This window comes from Podarcis filfolensis (genome assembly GCF_964270895.1).
Source record: "Podarcis filfolensis genome assembly, chromosome: 8".
Classification (NCBI taxonomy): domain Eukaryota; kingdom Metazoa; phylum Chordata; class Lepidosauria; order Squamata; family Lacertidae; genus Podarcis; species Podarcis filfolensis.
In genome coordinates, this window is record NC_139611.1 from 71,918,665 (window position 1) to 71,937,097 (window position 18,433).

Below are 18,433 nucleotides of genomic sequence, written 5' to 3' on the forward strand. Positions count from 1 at the left end.
GTCAGCATGTGCAGCAGCAGCAGAAATCCCGCGGGGATGGTGAATTTCAAGATCCATCTCCATCTCTCCGTGAGCCATATTCCCAACAAGTACCCTGTCTGGGATCAAAGGCGTTAGCAGAAAATGTTGCAGGAAATGATGGCACTGAGCAGCACAGGCAGAATGGTGAAGGAGGGTGCAGTGCAGCTTTTGGCAGCCAGCCGGAGCCCTGCAGAGAGGAAGAGATGGTTATCAATCAGTTTCCCTGTCCAGTTACTGGCAGATAATTTGAGACAAGCCTCGAAGGGGAATACTGCTGCATCCCACTTAGAAAGTGCTTCAGAAGGCACAAAGTGTTTCAGGTCCACCTAGGCATACATTTTGACAGGAGTGTTTGACAAATGCAGCTGTGATTTGTTTTAACAGCACTTTAACACCTAGGCTTCTTAATTAACCACAGTTAAAACTAACTAGTTCCCCAAATTTCTGTGTCTTTACAACTGAAGCCAACCTATATCAAAGGCTGGGATTTTAAAGTTTTGCATTCACAGTTTGAATGACAAAATGGCAAAGCTGAAATATTTGCAAATTTTCTTTTTGGTTCAAGCCACAATGCTGTGCTCGCCTAAGATAGGGTTGTGATACGTCCAGAATTTTCCAGATGTACTGCAGTCGGTAGCAGTGTCCGGGCGGAAATTGGCAATATGTTTGGGGAAATCTGGATGTAGGGCAGTGCCATTTTTGCAATTTTCCTTAAAAATGCCTCAAAAAAAGTGATTTTGCAAAAAAATAATAATAATGCAATAACTTTGAGCAAAACTAAACAAAAAAAATCTCAACAAATTTTCTGTCTGGATTTTCACTGTTTGAATGCTATCCTAAGACGTAAGATGAACTCCTGCCACTAATGCACATTGTTAATGCTATGTCTGCTTGCGAGAAATGGAAATTACACACCTGCTGGGTTATTTAAAATCAACGAGCTGCATTTCTTTGGCACACAAACACCCCAAAATTATTACTATTAATTCAATGTATTAAATCAAACTTTCTGTTCCTCGTGTTCCTTGCTGAATTAATCTAATTTACAACCTGGGGAAGAAAACAGCAGCACCCCCACCCTGCGCCGCAGTCATGGGAGAGGCAGAAAGATTCTTTTAGTGTTGTTTGTGAGAACAGTCAATGCCAGACAGGGCCCAGGTGCCTGAGCCTTTGTGCTGAGAGGAAAGTGTCTTGCCTTGATCAAGAGAATCATCATATCTCAAGAAAGGGCCAGCTGAGACAATGCCCGATGGAGGCTTCCTTCCAGCAATCGCAGGGCCTGGCTTGTCACAATTCTGAAAGAAAGGGAGGAAATGGAACTTCATTGTTTTGTCTAGAGCAGTGTTTCTCAACCCTGGGTCCCCAGATGCTGTTGGACTACAACTCCCATCATCCCTGAGCTCTGGCCTTGCTAGCTAGGGATGATGGGAGTAGTAGGCCAAAAACACCTGGGGACCCAAGGTTGAGAAAGGCTGGTCTAGAGGATTCTGCATTGGTTAGCTCTGTAGTCTCAGCACTCCCGTGGGTACCAGGATGACAGCCAGGCTAATTTCCCAGCCCATTGCCAGTCTGTTTTCTGCCCAGGTTGATGCAGGTATATCAGGATCATATCTAGATTTTAACACAAGTCAAGACCTCCTGGGTAATTTTCCACCTCTCTGATCTTAATCTCTCTCCAGGTGAGGGTATGAGGGCTACCACCAGCTCTCAAAGCTGTTGCCTTGGCCTGATCTGACTCAGAAACCTTGACCCTGTGTCAGCATGCAACCTCCTTGGGCAGTTGCTAAGGCCCCAGACTCCCAACAGGTAACCACTGCTGATGCCTGCCCTAGGTACCCTTTTAACTGGCACTCCATTCTGAGCGCTGGAGTCACTCAGCTGCCATTTAAATGCCCCTGATATTTTCCAGGGAACTATGAGAAACTGACCACCATTTTGATTTCCCACAATACCCCAGAATGACACTATAGTGGGGGCATTGTGGGAAACTTAAATGGTTCTATAGGAGTGGAAAGAACTCTGCTTCTGCCGCCAGGTAAGTCCACAACACCAGGGCAACCCACTGGCATGGGAGGAGCCCACTATGCCCCGCTCAAACCTGGAGCCAGCCTTGTTTGCGGTTCCTCCTTTTCCTAACTCACCACGGTACACCTGGTGGTAAGGAAGCTGCAGAGGCGGATGCGACAGTGCAGGTACACCTCCTCCAAATCTGGGATGAAGGCAAAGACACTGAAGGAGAAATGGCCAGTGAGGGACACGGCATCCTTTTCAACTACCACAGTGCCGTCTCGAGGGTTTGGACACCTGCAATGAGAAGGTGGCATCGGGCAGAGGATTGAGAGTTGCAGGGGCCTGGTGAGACCAAGGGCTTGTTCACCTGTGCAAGTTTATCACTCGTTTGACTGAACCCGCAGGTGCGAAAGACCCTTCACAAGACTTTCATGTCCATCCAGGGTCATCACAACGATCTTCCATTAAGACAATCCTGACATTCAGCTAGGAGGCACTGAGTGTCGACTAATCATCGGATAAGAAATCACATTAGGCTGGTTCACGTAGAGGCGTTTCATACTTGATCTCTGCAACATCAAAGAATGATGGGCAGAGGGGCGCTGGAGATGTTGCACCACAGTTTCTGAGACCCAGGCCTTAATAAGGAGCATTTCCATCCCTTTCATCCCTTGGGCTGTGTTTTCCTTCTCCATAAATTTTATACGCGGGAGCCAGAAGGGGATCAAGACCACGACATGGACAGGGAGGAGAGAGTCTTTAACCCTTTGGTCTGAATTGGAACTGCAGCTCCCCTTTGCAGTGGGAAGGGAGCTCTCTGCATTGAAGACATCAAGTGTGCAAGTGTGGAGGGCTCAGTTTCTGATCAGGATTATAGTGGGGGCAAGAGTTTAAGACTCCCCTCTCCCTGCCCGGCATGTTATCCACCCAGTTTGAGGTCTCTATATCAACTACTTATATGTTTTGTTTTAAGAAAAACATAAGGACTAAATATATGAATAACATTATTTCTACACACAGAGACTTTGCGCCTGCCCATTAGGGGGAATAGGAAGCCTCGAACATATATTTTTTAGATGTCCTTTTTATGTTGAGATTCGTAGAGACACCATTGATCCTCCGCTGAAGAGGCTCGCCGATCTTTCAGACAAGTCTAAACTTAATTCTTTCCTCTTAGACAAAGATCATATGACGACCTGGCTGGTAGCCAGATTCTGCGCCCAGATTTGTAGGCACAGATCATCCTCTAGAATAAAATAGCTTACTAGGGAAATGCTGAAGTTGCCCTTTGGGGCGCCTCAGGGTCAATTTTTTATGGTGGCCCAAATCTCAGTTGTACGGGTGTAGGTATATATCTTAATTTTAACTCATGAGCTATTGCTGCAGTCTGCTCCGATTGTATATTTTATCTTTATGAACGCTGTTTTTATTGTGTTATGTGAGCTGGTCTTTGACCGTAATAAATTATGTACCTGTGCATCATTTCTAGTTTGATCCTCAGTTAAGAGAATATTCAAATTAGGTTCTTGTCTCTGCAGTCCCTCTGCTTCTCCCCTTCTTCATACATATTCATCTTGAATGCTGTGGCTTTCTTCTCTAGCTGCCCTTTCATGCCAGGTGTCCTGGACCTCAGTCCATGGTCGATGTCTAAAAGGCATCAACAGCCAAACCCAAGTGTCCTCCCGATTCTCAACCCCTGTTCTCCAGTGCTATGAATTCTCTCTTCTCCCTGCCTGTCTCCTCCAGTTAGTAAGCCCTGTTCCCTTTCGAGCAGACCACGCAAACAGGAAGAGGCAAGCAGCTTACTGGTTGGTGATGATATCCCACCGAATGCTGGAGGAGGCGTCTTTGTCCGGTGTGGCCCAGCACGACGACAAGGTCAGTACAAAGCGGGTGGCGTCTGCCCCCGAGATGCTGATGCCCACATAGGCCCTGTGATTGACAGTGAGTAGGATAGGGCTCTGGGTGAAGGGCCGGCTGTACTGAGGGTCTTGGTACAAAGTCATGGTGGTCTGGTAGCTCCCTTGGCCGGAGGTGAGAGTGGTGTTAATGATGCTATCAAAGGGGTAAAACATAAGAGAGTTACAATGCTTTAGTTTTGGAGCAAGCAACAGGGCAGCACTGCACTTTCTTGGGATCAGGAAGAGGACTGATGGGAGATGAAGAGTGAGGAAGAAGAAAGATTTGGAAAGCAGGAGGCTGGAAGGACACAAGAGCAATGTTTTGAGGGTGGGAAAACTCTGCTTGGCCTTTGTTGGAGTCAAGAGTACTGAACTGGGAGGCCTTCAGTCTAGTCCAGAAAGTAGATTCTTAAGATAGAGGTACCTAAATTTGAAGCGAATAAGGGACAAAGTGAGCAAAGGAACAAAGAACTTTGGAGCCAACATGGTGAACATAGGTAAAAGGCCTGGAGTATTTGAAGCCATGCTAGTGGAAGAGGCACAGAGTCTTCCACAGTTGAAAGATGCATGCAAGGAAAGATGGAGAGGAGCACAGCGAGAGGATACAAAGACCGCTCTCTGCAGGGGACCAGGTGCTGCTGGAGCCAACGCTGGAAAGACGCAAATATTACGAGGATGTGAAATCCTGCATTGGGGCATTTGGCTTCTCTGTCCTGTCCTTCCGGCTGAACTCACTCCTGGATGGGATGGATGGCAGATGAAAGGTTGATGTTCAGTGGGTAGGCACAGGAGAAGCGCAGGAAGAGAAAGCGATCCCTGCTGATCACCCCTCCGTAGGTGTTCTCCACACGGCCCTCCACTGTGTTGAAGTAGATGGCATGGGTTGTGTTGATCTGGAAATAATGCAAGGAAAGAACTTTGTGAGGCCCACTGCAATGTAAGCGGACACAGAGGGCAGATTTTCCTTCCTTGCTTTAGCAGTGTCCCTCCTCCCAGTCTCCAGGAGTCTGGAAATAATACCGACATCTCCCTTAGTGTAAGCCAGTTAGGTATCAGAGGCTAAAGGTACAGGTAAAGGACCCCTGACAGTTAAGTCCAATCGCGAACCACTCTGGGGTTGTGGCGCTCATCTCGCTTTACTGGCCGAGGGAGCTGACGTTTGTCCGCAGACAGTTTTTCTGGGTCATGTGGCCAGCACGACTAAACCGCTTCTGGCAAAACCAGAGCAGCACACAAAAACGCCATTTACTTTCCCGCCATTTATCTACTTGCACTTTGACGTGCTTTCGAGCTGCTGGGTTGGCAGGAGCAGGGACCGAGCCACGGTAGCTCACCCCGTCGCGGAGATTTGAACTGCCGACCTTCCGATCGGCAAGTCCTAGGCTCAGTGGTTTAGACCACAGCGCTACCTGCCAGAATCTTGCTTTTTAGGAGGTCTGTTTGAGGCGGGGTCATAGCTCACTGGTACACACAGAAAGTACCAGGGTCACAACATCTCTGGTTAAAAGGGTCAGATAGCAGGAAATGGTATAGACCAGGCATTTCCAACTCCAAAGAGACTGTGATCTACTCCAAGTATAAAAAAACTGGCAGTGATCTACCCATTGTCATTGGAGGGAGGAGGAGCGTGCGTGGGGTGGGTGGATTGCTTTTTTTTAGGAGTGAAGTGCTCAGAGTTGTAATCTTTTGAGGGAAGGAGTTTTTTTAGCTCTCCCCCCATAACTTTTTGTACACAATAAGCATCCTGCGATCTACTAGGATCAGCCAGGGATCTACCAGTAGATCACAATCTACTGGTTGGACATCCCTGGTATAGACATAGGAAACTGGCTTCTGCTTATATTATTTGCTCATCTCATCTGTCTACTCTGATGGCAAGCAGCTTTCTAGCATCTCAGTCAGGCAGAGATATTTTGCATAACCTTGCTGCTACCTATTTCAGCAGAGAGGCTTTTTTTTACTGGAGCAGCAGCTGCATGTTGGGATATCTGTCAAGTGTTTCTTCATGAGCGGGGTGGGGAGAGGGGAGGCTTTATGCTGGATAATTTTCCCCACCTCCATTGTGGTCCCACAGGTCTTCTGCACAGTATCAAAGTAGAAGAGGAGCCTGTCTCCGACAAGCGTGCCAGTGCAGGTGGGATCTGCCAAATGCAGTTCCTCGGCGGGGAATCCATCGGCGAAGAGCAGGCAGCGGGAGAGAGACACGACACTGTTGCTGTCATCGCATGTCAACTGGTAATCTGGAGGGAGAAAAGGAATTTGGCATCCTGGCCCTGTTTCTGACAGCTGGGTTGTTGCAGGTGACAGCTGAAGATATTGTTGCTGGAGCTGGAGCCCCCCAGCGTGTGGCAAGACGAGGGCCGCTCTGGGGTGGTCGGGACCCACACATGCGGCCCTCGGTTTGACGGCACTGCACCAGGGGAATGTGTGAATACTGACATTATGTAACACTTCGTGTTTCAAAGGCAAATGCAAAGACAAAAAGGGAAAAGCTGTGGTTCTTGTTTACCATAAGAAGCCTGTTTGGCAGGGCTATGATCTCTGTGACAGAAGCAGCCCCATTTTCCATTTTTCTCACCGCACCATTCATTGTCTCCGCATGCCAAGTCAAGGCAGGGGTCCGTTGCAGCTAGAGAAAGAGGAACAGGTTTAGTTGCAGGAATCAGCGGTGGTCTTAGGTAATTGCAGACTCTGAACTTCACACAGAGGGGTCTTTTTGGATCATAGTATGCATCACTTTCCTTGCTTCACAAAGTGGTAAGCCAGACCTGGGTGGATTGGGGGGGGGGCTTGCTTATACTGCTGAATGGGACCTTCTACCTTTGCTCCAAAGTCTTCTCCTGATGGTTCCACATACTGAGGAACTCCCTCTAGTCCTGTGAGCTTGTGTGTTGAAGAAGCAGGGGGATGGGGGTGTTGAAACTACGGAAGCTACAGAGAGGAACATTTCAAATGTTTACGGTTTTTAAAGATACCACACACAGAGAGTTACACACACACACCTCTGGCCAGTGATTTACATATCATGATGTTCATTATCTTTTGTGATTGCTGAGGGGAGGGAGAAAGGCAAGGCAAGTCACAGAATGCTGATAAACATTCCAGTCTCTGGGGTGGAAGTGAAAGCCAGTTTGGCTGTAGGGGAAATCTCAATAGGGCCCAAGGATTAGAATGTAGCCCTCCATCTGACAATGGTTAGTCAACCCCTGCTCTGAGGAAGTCTGAGAGTTCAGGGACACAGAAAGTAGGGGAAGTCTGTCAGCGGCAGCACTAACTGAAGAAATTATGAGCCTCACACCAGCACAGCAGACTTTCCGAGGATTGTTTTTTACCTACATTTAATTACCCTGTGTAGTCACAAAGGTTGGTTTTCCATCCCTTTCTAGTTAATAGACTTAGGGTGCTTCCAAAAAAACTCTCTAAGAAGTATTGGTCTTGTTTTGTTTGAAGGGAGATCAGATAATGTCCACCATTTATTTATTCAGCATTCATTCTGATTTGTTTGTGGGGAGGTTAGATGAAGTTGCATCAAAGCAAATATTACCCCACACTTTCCAGTGTATTTCCCCGCCACTTTTCTTGTTGCAAAGTCTGAACATTTGGAAGGTGGATAGGACATCCTGATCTGCTATAATTGCACAACCTGAATTTGCCAGTTTGTAACTGAATCCCACATGGAAAGAATGAGAATCTGGAAGCCCCTTTAACCCCAGTTGCCCCCAAGATGGACAGATAGCTGATGAAATTGGAACTCACGGCACCGGGCAGCTGCTCTCCAGCCTCTGGCGTGGACCCCATGAAGAAGACACAGTTCCTCGTAAGCGCTGAGGGCCACACACAACATGCCATTAGCCACCCCATAATGGCACAAGTCATATAAGCAGGACAAATAAAAAGGAGAAGGGTCCACATGCCAGTGGCACTCAGCAAATGGTCCTGATTTGTTAACCAGGACCCCACAGACCTCTTCATATTCCTTGGGATCTTTGCATGGCTCTAGTGCTACAGTGTCATCCAAGCACCTGAAAAGTAAAGACAGGAGGTTTTAGTCCCAGCAGACGCCTTTCTGTGGTCACTGGCCAGAGTTGGGCATGAAAAGGAAAGAGCCTGGGCAAACCTTGGGCTTGCATGTAAATTACATTGGCATTGTGGGATAAGCATCTTGGTTCTATGAGGCTGGTTTAAGTTTAATTAATGCATGAAAGGGTTAACACCATAGAGGAAGCTGTCCTGCCAGGCTTAGCTATGTCACTTCCCTTCGGGAGGAAACTGGTAATCCAACTCAGTGTGTGAAGAGGTTTGAGCTAGTTGCTCCAGCTCAGCCACATGGCTCTCACTAGCCGCTCTTGAGTTCCTATACCAATAATTTAGGAACTTTCACCATTTTGCAACTAAGCTAAGTTTTACTGCCTATGAAACTTTTTCTGAATGCTCTATAGAAAAGCACCAACAAAGTGTTAAACGCTGCAGTATCGACCCCTCTTACCCTGTTGGGCTTGTATCTGTTTTCCAGGCATTCCCAAACTGCAAGTCATTCTGGGCTCTGCTTCCATCAGGCAGGACTTTATCGTCTCTACGGATGCCGTTGAAATTCCCACACATTCCACACAGCTTCCCCTGGTGTTCTGGTCCTGCATGGATAAAGAGTGTGTGGCGGCTGTTGTATTGGATCTCCACACCGGCTACTGTTTTTATTGTCACAATGTTTTTGACCTTGGAAATAGCACCCAGGGCTCCCAGGCTGTGGGGTAGTTGCACTCTTTCCTGGTTGACCTGTGATTAAGGCAGTAAGCGTATCAGATGTGCCAGAGAAAGGTTTGTAGCCACCTGTGATCATTTCACAACAAAGTGCAGATTTCGTCATTCAGTTCAATTGCACTGAAATTGTTTCCCAGGACCTCATTGTAATTGTGATTTATTGAAGCAAGCTTCTTTCCCAGCTCTCCATCTGATAAATGCCTAAGGGAGCTGACAATAGGAGTGTGGCTAAAAGGAAAACTAACCCGTAACAATGTGAATTTTTTAATTAAAAAAACACAGACAAAAAATGCAATTGCAAAGGCAGCTAAAATGAAATTCAAGCGGGGCACTAAATAAAATACCAAATCTGACTAAGCAGATAAATAAAATGGTGCCAGCATAAAGTAGCCTTAAGGAGGTGGTGGAAAACCAACAAGGGTGAGATGGGCAGGAATGCCACCTAAGTAATTCTGTCACCATTGGGCAATTGCTGTTCCCGATACCAAACTCTGACATCATTTTTATTGCATTTTCTGTAAGCAGTTTTGAGAGCCTGTGGAGAATATAAAGCAGGATAAAAGCATTTCCCCCCCCAAAAAAATAACTATGCATCATATCCAGAAATCTTTCACGTACCTCTACTGTTTGGCCACTCCCTAGGATTATATGAAAGCTCAGCGTTTCATTCTTCAGCCAGACTTCCACTCGGCTCACAAAAGACACCTGAGGGTTTCCCTGGTGCCTGTTCTCTGCAACAACCCGGTAGAAGAAGGGAGAGGAGGGGTGGCAAGTCCTGGAGATCTCATAGGCGCAAGTGCCCTGGAAATGCGCCACAGCCCCATCAAAGGTGAAGTAGTGAGGGTCCCCAGTGACTGTGCAGGTTCCCCACCGTGTATGGCAGCCTAGCTTCCCATTCTTCGCAGCACACTTCTGGCCGAGGTTACAGCTGGCTGGGACACAGCGGAAGTCGGAAGGGCCGTCACAGATGCACCTCTCACGGCAACCAGGGAGCCAGACCCGCTCCCCAATCTACAAGCATAATGGAAGGTTGTGAGCTAAAAGATTTGCTACAGATATTAATGGTGCACAGCTTGAAGTGACTGGATGCAAAAACAAAAACAAAAAAACAAAACAAAACGCAACCCTGATTCCTTTTAGAATAAACATTGAACCCTTTTGTTTGACTCAAAACTTTACTTGCAGAACTTTCTTCAAAACGTAACAAAAACATTAAAGACACACCCAAGTCATTCCATATGATACAGTGGTACCTTGGTATTCAAATGCCTTGGTTCCCAACGCCAAAAACCCGGAAGTAAGTGTTCCGGTTTTCAAACGTTTTTTGGAAGCCAAATGTCCAATGCGGCTGTCAGCTAATGTTTCTGGGGCGCCAGCTCCATTCAGAAGCTGTGCCTTGGTTTTTGAACATTTCAGAAGTCAAACAGACTTCTGGAGCGGATTAGCTTTGGCACTTTTGTTTTTGCTAATTTTTTTTGTGTTTTTGTTTTTGAGGTTTTTTCGGTTAATTTGTTTTTGTGACTGTGTGAAACCCAGTTTAGCTACTGATTGATTGTGTGACTGTGGAAATGGATAAAAGTCCCCCCCCCAACAATGACTATCATCAGTGCAGGTAAGAAATTTTTTTATTATTATTTTTATCATCTACAATACTATCTTATTTATTTTATAGTACAGTACATTGATTATTGCTTTCATATTATGGATCAATGGTCTCGTTAGATAGTAAAATTCATGTTAAATTGCTGTTTTAGGGGTTGTTTTTAAAAGTCTGGAACGGATTAATCCATTTTGTATTACTTTCTATGGGAAAGCGCGCCTTGGTTTTGGAACGCTTTGGTTTTGGAACGGACTTCCGGAACAGATTAAATTTGATGAAATATACTCAGAGTCGCAAAGTGATTTCATGCTCTTTATTCAGCTCATAGTGGTGAGGAGGGAATGAAAGGCCCCTCAAAGTATCTGCTTTATATATATTATTTACACAATGGGCTGCACGTGATTGGCTAATTCCGGAATTCTCCTGTAGGCCAATCAGGTTGTGGATTCACTTCTATCTGGAGCTGGATTGGGTGGCTCCTGCCGACCAATCATACTGCTGCATTGTTCTAGGACCAATCAGACTGCTGCATTTTGGATCCTATTGTTCTAGGACCAATCAGACTGCTGCAGTTTGGATCCTATTCAACTCAGTACATAACATTTGAGAACTAAGATACCACTGTATCTTGTGCTGTCTAGCACAGATTCAGCATCCTAGAAATAAAAGCTAATTCCAAACAGACCTAGAAGCATAGGTCATTCTCTTTCCTAAAGCCTCCATTTTGCCTGGAGCTGTTTTCTTTCCCTTCAGGAGACTCTTTCACACATTTCTATTCCCACTAAGCCTGGAAACAAAGGACTAGAGCCATCATCTTTCCAAGATGGCAGATTTGCAATTCAATAGCCTCCCATGTGATCTAAAGTTAAAAACTCCCATGTTAGCTAGAGAGAACAACAAAAGTTAATTATCAACCCATTAAAGAGCCCAGAGAACTTAGTAAACTCCAATGGAATTTCCCGTGCGTTGAAACTTTTCAGCAACACACACAGGCATTCTCAATTTCAATGTCAATTAAACACTTGTACTTAACAAAATATGGCCACTGTCAAGCCACTCAGTGAGGAGCACAGGGCCTGCTCCATGGTTGAGGGGGCGCTCAGCAGAATGCCCTCTGGTGGGCTTCCTTGTTTATGCTGGTGTTCTCCCAGTGGACTAATGAAGCACCAGTTCTCCTCCAATCAGTACCAGGCAACTGCCATTTTAATTTACTACAATATCCCAGATATAAGCATCACTCCAGAGCACTGTAGGTAAATGGGAGCCATTTAAGGATTAAGGGCAGCAGGGAGAGAAAAAGCCCGTTGTGGCTACATACACTGGAAAGCAGGGATGTGGACCCTCACCTTATAATGCAGCCCTTTGTGCAAACAGCCACACTGCTCTTCTGGGATGCATCTGTCTCCGCTGCGCAGGTACCCTCTGTCACAGAAACACCCTTCAATGCACATAGGAAGGCAGTGGGGCTTAATCCAAGCACTGAAGCAAACGTCCTGGCAGGCAGGCCCACAGAGCTCGTAGTGGCTATTGGCAGGGCAGTCAAAGCCTGCTCAGGAAAGAAGAGACATGGAATGAGAAGCAGAGTGCCATGAAGGGACGGGAAGTCCCAAAGCACAGGTAGGAAACCGCAGACACAAGGGGCCAAATTCAGGCTTTTAGGTCTCCCCCCCCCCCCCCGGAACTCTCTCCAGGCCTCACACCTCACCAGCCCTGTTATGCGCCCTCTCCTTGAGTGTTCTTGCCTGGCTGGAATGTGTCCTTGAACTTTTATAGAACCATAGAATCTTAGAGTTGGAAGTGACCCAAGAGTCATCTAGTCCAATGCCATGCAATGCAGAAATCTCAGCTAAAGCGTCCTCATGCTTTCATAATACCTCATGCTTGTTTGGATGGAGGACAGAAAAAAAGGGGGGTGCTTATCCATATTATAAAGATCACAGGCCCCAGACCAGGTGCTTGTTAGCCTGTTTGATATTCTTCCCCTGGTCAAAACTGTCTCAATCTCCATTGTAATGGGGGCAGACAACAAATAAAGTGCAAACATAAGTATAGATATTATTGACTGTTTTTCAGTCTTTCTGCAGACCACCTGAATCACTCTTCTTGTAGAAGAAGAGTTTGGATTTGATATCCCGCTTTATCACTACCCGAAGGAGTCTCAAAGCGGCTAACATTCTCCTTTCCCTTCCTCCCCCACAACAAACACTCTGTGAGGTGAGTGAGGCTGAGAGACTTCAGAGAAGTGTGACTAGCCCAAGGTCACCCAGCAGCTGCATGTGGAGGAGCAGGGAAGCAAACCCTGTTCACCAGATTACAAGACTACCACTCTTAACCACTACACCACACTGGCTCCCTGTAGAACACCAGTAGTCCACGGATCACAATTTGAGAACTCTTGGTTTTAAGCCTAATTTGTTACAGAAAAACAATACATCACATTAGCTATACTGCAGTCCAAACTGTGAGGCAGAAGTGGATTTGGCCTACCACAGAAAGTCTCTGTCCTCCAAGGTGAGATGGTAACATTGGCTCTCTGGCAAGCCATTACGTATGTCTGAATGGACCGGCACAAGGTGTTGTTGTCCCCGACAGTGAGATGAAAGTAAAAGATGCAGTCGGTCAGATAATGCTCTGGATCAACTTGGGAGTGGCAAGAAGCAAACGGCCCATCTGGATTCTGGATGATCCAGCACATAGATTTTGACCAGATGAGATCAAACATGGGGTTAGAGGCACGAGATCCATCGAGGTCACCAAAATGCAACGTGCTTTTTGTCGTGGAGCTATTTTTCAATGGGAAATCATCACCAACAGCTCCATTAAAGTTCCCACACAGCCCGCAGGTCTGGCCTCGGTATTGAGGGGGAAGTGTGACAAAGAGACCGTGGTCCAGGTCATAGATCACCGTTAGCCCAAAGTCTGCTTTTAAAGTTGTGTAAAAGCCATGCTGATAAATGGCAGCTCCCAGGGCCTGGATTTGCACTGGGAGGTTTAAAGCCACGCCGTCAATCTGTATGAAAGGAAGCAACAAAAGCAGGTTAGTCCTGACAACAGAAACCTCAATGGCCAAACTACGCAGAGTGAAGATGGGTCAGGGATTCCCAATTACCACATCTTTCCTGCAAAGTGGCCATGGAGAAGGGATTTTGCAGCAGAGATACATCCAATGTGGGCATGTGCTTAACCCTTTCCCCACCACCTTTCTACTGCGGCTGCAACCATGTCCCTCGCAACAAGCCACGGCCCTCCTCTTGGCACAGCACGTAGCATATGTGGGAAGCTCCATCAGGATAATCTGAGCATCCTGCAGCAGAGGAACAACGGTGGGGTTCACAGTGGCAAAGAAGCTGAGCAACAAATGTCAAAGTTCCTGGTTTGAATCTCACCCCTGTCACAAACTCATGAGGGAAGCCACTCTCTCTATCTCAGCTTCAGTCATCGCATCTTCAGTATGGGGAATAATGACACTGACTTGCCTTACATTAAGACTAGCTAACCGCTGCCCTAATCCAGGCCCAGTGGCGTAGCGTGGGTTGTCAGCACCCGGGGCAAGGCAAGTAATTTGCGCCCCCTAACCCGTGGATTTTAGTAGGGGCAGAGAGCTGCGAGTGCGAGCGCGCCCCTCCAGATGTTGCGCCCGGTGCGGCCGGCCCCCCCTGCACCCCCATGCTACGCCACTGTCCAGGCCTAATCTGTCTGCCTCCCCATGGACATTTGTCTCTCCTCACCCCAATTTTTATGGTGATAACAAAAAAAGGAAGGGACACTTAGGGAAGACATGGTCTGGGGTGGGAGGTGCCTAAATCTCTCTGCCCAGCTCAGCCCAGCATCCTGATGAGGACGCAAACCATTCCACCCTTGGTCATCAGACTGATCATTTGAGAAGCTAGGAGGGGCCAATCACATCCCTCCTCCTCTTCTTCTCCCCTCTCTTATCAGAACACTGCCCACTGATAAGGGAAGGCTGTGAGTAATTTGTGTGCCCAGCATGTCTGTATGTTGTGTGTATGTCTAGTGTTGTGAAAAGTTGCTGGTCTCCATGCTGATGGAGTGGTCCTCCCGTGTCCTTTCTGATTCCTCCTCTGCTACAACCTGATGCCAAAGCTGCAGCCCTATGACAGCCGAAAGGGCTGGGGAAGGAAGAGTTTTGGATTTGATACCCCGCTTTATCACTACCCGAAGGAGTCTCAAAGCGGCTAACAATCTCCTTTCCCTTCCTCCCCCACAACAAACACTCTGTGAGGTGAGTGAGGCTGAGAGACTTCAGAGAAGTGTGACTAGTCCAAGGTCACCCAGCAGCTGCATGTGGAGGAGCGGGGAAGCGAACCCGGTTCCCCAGATTACGAGTCCACCGCTCTTAACCACTACACCACACTGGCTTCTTAGCTGAGTTGCTGGTGGACCTGCATCTCTTCTCTCCCCTCCTTCACACACTGACTTTTCTGCTCTGCCGAGTCTGGGGATGAGTTTAGGCAGAAGCTCAACACAGGCCCGGGCCTTTCCTGTTTAACCTCCAACATGGCTCCTACGTTCTTACCTTGACAGTACCCTGGTGTTCTCTCTGCAGAGATATCTGTGTATTGTTTGCCAGCACAAGCACTTCTGATATCACAGGTAAAGGATTTCCAGCCACATTCTCGGTCTTCACCTCAACTCTAAAAGAAGGCAAGGACTCCGGTGCCCCACACAGTTCAACCACGACAGTCGTGGAGGCACCATGGAAACCATAATGCCGCCCATCAAAGGTGATGTAGCTGAGAAACCCGGAAACCCGACAGGTACCGTCTGACAATGGGTGACACCCGTACACCCCATTCTGGCTACCGCAAAATTGCCCGGGGCCGCATAAGGACCCTGCGCCACCAATGGCATGGACTGATTCGTCACACCGGTATATCTTATGGCAATTCTCTCCTTCCTGGAAGAATGTTTCCCCTTTTAGGTAGTATCGGCCCTTGTAGCTGCAGCCGCACTGCTCCCGAAGCACACAGGCGGTGCCACTCAGCACTGAGCCAGCTTCACACTGGCATTCTTCTAAACAGGCAGGTGAGAAACTCCTGGGCACAGGTGGTTGTGAGCAAGAAGCGGGGGAAGCAGTTCCACAGAGCACGTAGTTGCTATTCGATGGGCAGGTCAGCTCTGAAAGACACACACAGTGCAACACTTCCAGCAATGTTAAAGAAACATATATAAGAACATATGAAGCTGACTTTTACTGAGTCAGACCACTGGTCCATCTAATCTCAGTATTGTTGACACCAAATGGCAGCAGCTGTCCAGGATTTTCAGACAGAGGACCTAGAGATTAAAATTGGGGCCTTGTGCATGCAAAGCAGATATTTTATCACTGAGCTATGTCTCTTCCCCAATTAAGGAATACTCTCCACGAAGGAGAAATAGGTAAACTAAGAAAAATGGGAGGAAACTTCCATTCCAGCTGTTGACGATACAACAAGACACCTTAAAATTCTACTTTTTGGAATCTCACTTACCACAGCTGACAATCTTCCTCCATGGCTGAATGGTGATGCCCTGAACTTGACACCGCCAAGCATAACTCTGAAGGGCCATGCACAGGGTCTTATGGCTGCCCTGAGTGGCACACAGGTCTTTCACACAGGTCTCCAAGTGCATTTGAGGATCTGCAAGGTCGTGGCATTCTTTAAAGGGTCCGTTTGGATCGCTAATCATTCCACAGCGGCCCTGAGATCTGAACTGGGCTGCCTCGGTTTCGCTGCAGGAGGACGGGAGCCCAACCACTGTGCAGTGGAAAGGGGAGTTGGCATCCTTCCAGCTGTCCCCAAAAGCGAGAGCATCCTGAGCCAAGGAGCCGTTGGGGGTCCTGAAGTCATCATGGTGGTTTCCATTGAAATCTCCACCAAGGCCGCAGAGGGACTCGGAATAGGTTTCGGGAACAGAAACGAACACATAGTAAGACCAGTCGTAGGAAACGGAGAGGCCAAAATCAGTCTGGATGATGATGGATGAGCCTCTGAAGTAGGCGTTGATCTTCCCTGATGCAAGAGTGAGGGGCAGGTTTGCCAGGAGGCCATTTACCTAGGACAAAAGGGTGATGCCAGAAACCTTTAGGAACTACTGAGACCCCCGTGCCGACCACAATTTCCCCCCATGCTGACTGGTATGATTTTTTTAAAAATTAATTTTAAAATTTTATTAAATGTTACAAAAGAATGGAAAGAAAAAAGAGAAATAGAAACAATACATAAACATACATAAAAACATTTTATCTACACAATTTTCCAGAATGCAAACTGGAAAAGAAGAAAGACAAAAGAGAAAAGAAAGAAACAAGAAAAAAATGAAAAGAAAAAATACTTTTCATGATCAATTTCATAACTGATTAATTGATAATTGACTGGTGTGGAAATGCTATAAGGAACTAAGTATAAATAGATTATTAGAGTATTAAAGGGAAAATAAGGTTAGAATAGGTTAAGATAATTATAGGACAGAAAACAGAGGAAGATGGAAAGGAATTGCTGAAACAATTAACAGAAGTGGAATACAAAAAGGGAGGTGTGAGGAGGTCGTGGAAATAAGTGAATGAAAGATAAGATATTGAAATTATTTGATGTGTTTTAAATTGTTTTTATTTTGTTTTGTTAGTTTAATGTGTTAGTGTTATGTAGTGTTTTATGTTATGTCATGTAGTGCTTTTGTATTGTATTGTATTGCTTATTTTGTTTTGTTTAAATTGTTGGAAAAGTAATAAATATTTTTTTTTTTTAAAAAAAGATAATTGACTGGTGTGATTTTTGATATACTGAAATCATTGCTCATTTTAGTTTACTATTTTCATATTCATTCCTTAAGCTGCCATTCTACAAGGATTGGCAACCTTTCGGATATTGCCGGGCTTCCCGTTCTGATCTGCTTGGGCATGGAGGGGCACTCCTGAGCTGTAGTGCAATGAAAGAAAAAGACAGCCCCCGCTCTCCCCTGAACATTTATGGTATGAAAAGCGACAGGATTGCAGCAGGCCGTTATGGGGCATGCACCAATGGAAAAGCAACAAGCACGCCCACCCAAAATGTCTGCAGCCACAAACAGTATTAAAAAGAGGATGGTGTACATCATGAGCACAAATCATCACGAAGGCACAAGGAAAAGGACAACTGCAGGGGCCCTAAGATGCCATATCTACATCTTACTATGCAATGGGGCAGCCACTTTTGCAGACATACATGACTACTGCTGTTACTTCCAGTTTTGACCTATGCATGACAACTAAGGCTGCAATCTTTTAACACAGGAATGCGATGGGACTTACTGCTAAGTGAGCATGCTTAGCATTCTGCTGCATGTTTGTCGACGAGCAACTCCTTTAATTGTGACCTCCTCTCCATCCCCTCTTGGGACAGGAGGACACCTGAAACAATTGCTAAATTTAGATGGCGACGATTCCTCAAACACCCTGCAGACTTGCGAAAATGGCTGTATAGGCAAAGTGTATTTGTGTACAAGCGTGCCAAGCTAGCGACTCTTTGGGGATTCCAGGTTCTCTACTAATCAGTTCCGCAGTGTTCTCTGGGGTGTGTGTGAAGTTCTTCGAAGCTTGCAAAAAGTTCTCCTTACCTGCACTTTGCCCTCTTGCCCTCCTGCTACAGCAATGTGTTCCCCATAGACATCCAGCTCTATCCGTCTGGTCCAAGATGCTGCGATGGAGCCCATGTGTTCGTTGGTCACATGGATGGTGAAAGCAGGAAGCTGGCTGGGAGGGCCGCAGTACCTAGTGAGTGTGTACCTGCAGACGCCTCGATAATCAAATGCAGCTCCATCAAATGTGATATAGTGGAGGTAACCGAATGCCCACATGGTGCCGTATTTCACAGGGTGACAGCCCCGGATGCCATCTATGGTTTTGCATCTCTCTAGAGGCCCACAGGTGTGCTCCCAACATTTCATGGGATGCCCGGGTTGCTTGCAGGAGCATTTCCTGCTGCAGGTGTCTGTCAGGATCACCTCTTCGCCCACCTGATAGCTGTGGTCATTCAGCCTGCAGCCACACTCTTCCAAGGGCACGCAGACTCCAGACTTCAAAACATGGCCTTCTCTGCAGAAACAACCTGCCACACACGGCTTGGAGCACTGGGCAGAAGCATTGAGGTTGCTGCAACTGGCA

General features: G+C 46.8%; 3 protein-coding genes across 3 annotated transcripts in view; 1 reads left to right on the top strand and 2 right to left on the bottom strand.

Moving 5' to 3' along the window:
* LOC310769052 (membrane-spanning 4-domains subfamily A member 4A-like) overlaps window positions 1–18,433 on the bottom strand; it is a 639,318-nt gene that overhangs the window by 200,604 nt on the left and 420,281 nt on the right. The window lies entirely within an intron of this gene.
* The window catches only part of LOC310768100 (uncharacterized protein), a gene marked incomplete at its 5' end in the record, with an annotated part of 210,707 nt that overhangs the window by 89,273 nt on the left and 103,001 nt on the right, over window positions 1–18,433 (top strand). The window lies entirely within an intron of this gene.
* LOC310768140 (alpha-tectorin-like) lies at window positions 114–17,614 on the bottom strand (the record flags this gene model as incomplete). The annotated part of the gene is made up of 15 exons (XM_083625854.1): window positions 114–208; window positions 1,217–1,316; window positions 2,163–2,325; window positions 3,838–4,086; window positions 4,668–4,825; window positions 5,988–6,172; window positions 6,442–6,561; window positions 7,689–7,954; window positions 8,419–8,705; window positions 9,309–9,701; window positions 11,637–11,836; window positions 12,778–13,300; window positions 14,828–15,429; window positions 15,783–16,347; window positions 17,582–17,614. 15 exons carry the CDS (start codon window positions 17,612–17,614, stop codon window positions 114–116), a joined length of 3,939 nt encoding a protein of 1,312 aa, XP_083481980.1.